This window comes from Electrophorus electricus, chromosome 23, assembly GCF_013358815.1.
Source record: "Electrophorus electricus isolate fEleEle1 chromosome 23, fEleEle1.pri, whole genome shotgun sequence".
Lineage (NCBI taxonomy): Eukaryota > Metazoa > Chordata > Actinopteri > Gymnotiformes > Gymnotidae > Electrophorus > Electrophorus electricus.
Genome location: NC_049557.1, coordinates 5,010,454 through 5,015,916, shown reverse-complemented (window position 1 = coordinate 5,015,916; position 5,463 = coordinate 5,010,454). Strand labels below are relative to the sequence as shown.

The 5,463-nt window shown below is 49.0% G+C and overlaps 1 protein-coding gene across 3 annotated transcripts in view; it reads left to right on the top strand.

Moving 5' to 3' along the window:
- The first annotated feature begins 1,276 nt into the window (after positions 1–1,276).
- The window catches only part of elavl4 (ELAV like neuron-specific RNA binding protein 4), a 66,563-nt gene continuing 62,376 nt past the window's right edge, over positions 1,277–5,463 (top strand). Inside the window, exon 1 of one of the 3 annotated variants that reach the window (XM_027001394.2) lies at positions 1,277–1,765. In XM_027001394.2, coding sequence (XP_026857195.2) covers positions 1,718–1,765 — 48 coding nt within the window. In that variant the 5' untranslated portion in view covers positions 1,277–1,717. Of the gene's footprint in view, positions 1,766–2,506; positions 2,590–5,463 lie in introns of those variants that run through there. The other 2 variants (XM_027001396.2, XM_027001393.2) reach the window with 2 other exon arrangements.

The window sequence follows — 5,463 nt, the reverse complement described above, 5'->3', positions numbered from 1 at the left end:
CAGTGTTGGATCATAGCATCACATTGCCATTTGCTGGTAGGAATGAATCTGTGACTAAAATCTGACCTCATATTTTGTCATATATATTTTGGGAGACTTACCAAATCAGGAGGTTATTATTTCTCATACTCAGTCCAAGAACATGCGTCATCAAGGTCAGTAATGAAAATACAGCACAACATAAATGTTGCAGAAAAAATCTCAATAAAAGCAAGCTGAAACAGACTACATACAGTACATGCAGTGCATACAGGAAATGTGAAAACCAGTGTAATTTCCAGCAAATAAAAAGCAGATACAAAAACCTCTGTGTTCATTCACAAATTGGGTTAGCTTTAGTTTAGTATAGCATGCTTATTTGTAGAATAAATAGGCTTTCAGGTCTGTTGTAATTGCCAAATGCCCAATCCCAAATATTGGCCACTTCCAGAACCTGCATTATTTCTAGTGTGTTGTGTGTATTTTACAGCTGACAACTTTCATCCAATCAGCTCTGTTTTTCTGGTGACTTGTGTAGTCGCACACGGCAAAAATGCCCAAAGCCCCCCAGCCCAGACTCTGAGAGGACTGAGCGAGCAAGTAACAACTGTAGACATTTAAGAAGGAGACGGAGACTTGTTATTGTTGTTTCAAAGCCCTGTTTTACTGCAGCAATGAGGATTGACCTGCCCCTTGCAGGTCAGACCCACGGCCCGAAATCAAACGAGCTCAGCGTTCGACCACGCCTGGCCCGGCATCGGCCGGCACCTCCCGCCAAACCTAATCCTTATCTCCAATGGTCAGAGATCAAGCGCCGGGTTTAGACATCCTCTCACACCCGAGCACCAGGCTGTGGTCGGCGGCGCACGCAACGCACAGCCGAAATGGAATTTCGGAGGCATGTGGATTTCACGGACGGCAGGCCAGGAGCGTGCGGGCGCGGCACTGCTGATTGAAGAGCCGCTGAGTAAAGCGGCCCGGCTCTGAGGCGCTGATCAAAAAGACGGCCGGCATCGGCTCTGGGAGGGGAGCTGGCATCCGGACCGGAGGTGGTGGTAGGAGGCAGGCGTGCCTGTGTCACGTTTGTTAGAACAGTCTTCCCACCTTGTGGTAACACTGCGAAATGTAGCAGCAGGAGAGTGTGAGCAGCAGAGAGAGAGAGAGAGAGAGAGAGAGAGAGAGAGAGAGAGCATGAGAGGGAGGGAGGAAGAGCGAGAGGAGGGAGGGAGGGAGGGAGGGAAGGGGTGAGAGAGAGAAAGAGAGAACAAGCGAGAGAGAGAGAAAGGGTCGAGGGGGAGCTAGAGAGAGAGAGAGAGAGTTTAAACTAAGAGCTATGGCTTGGGACGGGGTAATCTGCTAGAGAGCAGTGTGCGGATCGGAGCACATTGTGTGAGTGAGTGTGCGGGGAACAGATAAGGGGAGAAGCCCGCCAGCCTGGCTGCTTGTTTTAATGTGCTGACTCCGGGGAGATAAAAAAATATTGACTCTTCAGTCGTGTGCCGAGAGCCAGGGCTCAAGCTCCACGTTTAACAGAGGTGCACCAAACAACAGGGCGCGAAAGGGGACAAAATACGTCCGAGCAAAACCGCACATTTAGAGGATTTTCCCCTCTCTTTCTCTTTTTTTTTTGCCTCCTGCTGGGACCGATTCCTGTTTCCGGTAGAAAGCGAAGGGAGACTCTTCCACTGACGTACACAGAGGCGAGAGGACAGCAAGACACACGGCCGCTGACGACAAGATGTTTGAAATCAGCCGAACCCTGAACGCCGCTTTGCTGAGCAATGAGGTAAAGACATAGGATTTGATTCTTCCTTCACCCCGCTTCTTTCCGTGCGTGAGTGTGCGTGCGTATGTTGCCAGACCATTCCGTGGAGTGTGACGTTCCGTGTGTCTGTGCTTTTTAAATGTGCCCACGTTTCTGGCTGCGGACATGGTAAGGGCGAGAGCAGGAACAGGCGTGTAGGGCTAGTGTTCCAGGGAGGGAGGTTGAGCTGCGTCGCTCGCTGTTCTCTGGGCTCCTCTGCGAGGGATGGGAGGCTAGACTCGCCGTCTCCGCCCCCCATAGCACACAGACATGTACGCGCACGCACGCGTGCGCGCGCACACATAACCATTTCATTTTCTCATTTACTCAAAGCAAGATGGCTCTAACTGCTGAGCTTGCTTGATGACTCGCCCATCTGGGGCTCACAACGAGCGCATGTGCGTGCGTGAGTGCGTGCGTGCGTGTGTGTGAGTGTGCGCGTGCGCGTGTATGCATGTGCGCGTGTGTCAGTACGGACATTCTAGCACAAGCGTGAATGCGAGCGCACGGCTGTCCATCACTATAACTGTCCACCCCCTCTCTCTCTCTCTCTCTCTCTCTCCTCCTTTTCTCTCCTCTCTTGCGCTCCCTCTCTTTTTACCATTCTCCTCTCTCCTTCTTTCCCCATTTTTTTTTCTTTGTCCCATCCTGTGTGTGATCGTGCACCTTGCGGACAGTATCTGAAGATGATGGTAAGGCACTCCCATTACTCTGCACTAGCCCAGGCTGAAGGCTCCGTCCCAGGCATGGCCTCGCTGCCAGTACCTCGCGACCCGTCCGGCCAGCGGGGGGCCAGGCCACTAGGGGTAAGAGGACAGACAGATGCGTGTGAGTCACGGCATGATCACGCGTGAGCGCGCAGCGCAACAAACAGAAGCAGAGTAGCGTAATAGTTACTGCATTTAGACAAATAAGTGTGGCTCTGAGCCTGGGTTAGCTAGTGCTTTCATGCTTTCTTGGGTGATCACAAGTCTGCCTAGTATTTCTATTAGTAACATTCTAGCTGAGAGAGAGAGAGAGAGAGAGAGAGAGAGAGAGAGAGAGAGAGAGAGAGAGAGAGAGAGAGAGAGAGAGAATATTGACTTGTTTGTGTATGTTTTACCAGGTGTGCGTTTACACCTTGTGTGTGGTGATGCTTGAAATTGAAAGTCTGTTTGTCTGTGCATGTGTGTGTGTCGCTGTGTATGTTTGTGTAAGCATGCATCTACTCATTTTGGCATGCGAAAGGTTGCTTATGGGTGATGTGTAAGTGTATTTGGATTATGTAAGGTGTGACCTTGAATTTTTCAGCTATTTTCACTGTGCCATCCTGGAGCACAAGACCCTTTTAGTGTGAGGCAGCATGTTAAAGTAAGGTGTTTTGGCACCCTACAATGTGGGACAGCTTTTCATAATGCATAGCCTCAGAAAGCCATATCCACATTACTGAATGATTTCCTTTCTGGAAAAAAAACAAAAAACATGAGTAAATACATCAAGCATAGGACAACATAGCTAACTTTTATTCAGCTATTCTTCATAAATCAACGGAGCTGAAGTGGTTTGTAATTAAGATAATCCGAGAACCTCGTTCATGTTAACAGCTGCATGATGTAAAATCTAAAATATTATACATGTATCTTAATTTATAGCGACGTCGTAAATCATTGACTGGTGCAACCGGACGCGTTTCACGTCCAGCGCACGCGCATTGTACCTTCAAACGCAGCACGAAAGGACGAACGAGTGACGAAACGGGCTGCCGATGCTCCGGTCTCCGCTCCGCTCTCTAAAAACGCTCCGGTCTCCGCAGGTGAGCGGGTCCGGGCGAGCACGCGAGCGGACGGGAGAACCCTGGCGGAGCGCGAGGCGCACGGTTGCACGCCTGTCCCCGGCTCGGTGCATTAAACTGACACGAAGCCGTGGGTGTCTAATCTGCGATGGGCTCTCGTTCCGTTTTCCCCAGCAAACAGGATCAGGCTGGCTGCCTGGAGCTAGCGCACTCTCCCACAAAGCGCAGTGCTGGTGACAGCCCCTGAGCTCCTTTGCCAACACACACACACACACACACACACACACACACACACACACACACACACACACACACACACACACACACACACACACACACACACACACACACACACACACAGTGATGGCATAGCTAAGCGGCGTTTACCTGCAACGTTCGTTGCTGAAATCCTTACTCGTAGTTCTTGCGTGCTGTGGTGTGTGTATGTTTAATGTTCTGAACCCATAAGAATTGTTATTGTCTGTAATGTTTTTTCCCCCCTTTGGACTGCAGATTACTAAACTGCTGAAAAACGTTAAGAAAAAATAAAAACAAAAACAAATTATTACGGAGATAGCTCCGTGTGACACTGTCACAAGATGCCTCTACTAAAACCAGAGGAATATTTAGCTTCATTTATTCATTTTCTCAAGGAATAAGCAGGAAGAAAATCGTCATTCTGATTTCTGTATGTCAGAACACATACATAATACAGAACAAATACAGAACATAGTGTCAATTCAAGATCTAGAAGTCAAACTGATCGCAATGATCACAGTGCAGTCGTCCCTGTTGATGGTGCATAAGTTATTTATGTCTCATGTAATGTAAGACTGTCGGATGATGGTGCACCAAATACCCCACTCCTAAATAGCTGATAGCGAAATGCTTGTCTTTAAAACACCAGGGGAAAGTCTATTCTCTTGAATAAATCCACAGGGATGGTGTAGTCAGCCGTGCCAGAACGACTCGGAGGCCAGGGCGAAAATACAAAAAAGAATCCACATACGAATCGCATTTCTTATATTTAAGCACGTTTCAGATTGTAATTAACCAGGTTAAAACAGACCATCATTACAGTGATTAATGGCACCTTCATTAAGGGAAGCCAGATCATTTGCATACATTAGATGAGTGTGAAGCAGGAGGTAAAAGTGCTATGGGGGGGGGGGGGTGCACTTTGCAAGGCAGCAAGATATTTTCATCAAATTAAAGCGCGAGCTTAAATGCCTTGGGTTGTATTCACAATGCAAGCAGAAAAAAAACATACTTGAAATGTCCTGTAGGTACATACAGCCATCCGTAGGCATGCATATGGAGTGTGCAAACAACCGCTGCCTGCTGTTTGCAATGCAGTGTAACTCAGTACCAGCGTTCCATGGCCCCTAAGACAGTCAATAAATCGTTAACCATAATCTTAGGAAAGGAAGTTGTTCTACTTTTTCCAGACATCAATTGGTATTAAAACAGAGCTGGCGATAATGATCAGAATGAATATGGCAAAGCAAGAATGTAGAAATCACTGCTGGGTGATGAAGTCATGGATTTAGCTACCCTTACTATACAGTGTTTGAGTGCAAAAGCGGTTAACACACCGGAACTCGGAGGATGTCCACAGCGCCCTAGCCCACAGCGAGAGTTCGGGCGGCGTTCCTCGTACAGCGGCCGAGGGCTCGGATCGGGGAGCAAATCCGCAGGGGTTGCGCTGGGGAGGCAGGAGAGCCCACGATGGCCCACCCGCGGGCTCAGCTGCACTGGGTGGACACTGGGTGGACACTGGGTGGACACTAGGCAGGAGGAAAAGTACAGTATTCCGAGGCGGCAGAAAGAGGTGGTGATGGGGAAGGCGCTGCAGGGAGTAGCAGTAGCACAGCAGCAGTGGCTGAATGGCTGGGATATGCTACCTATA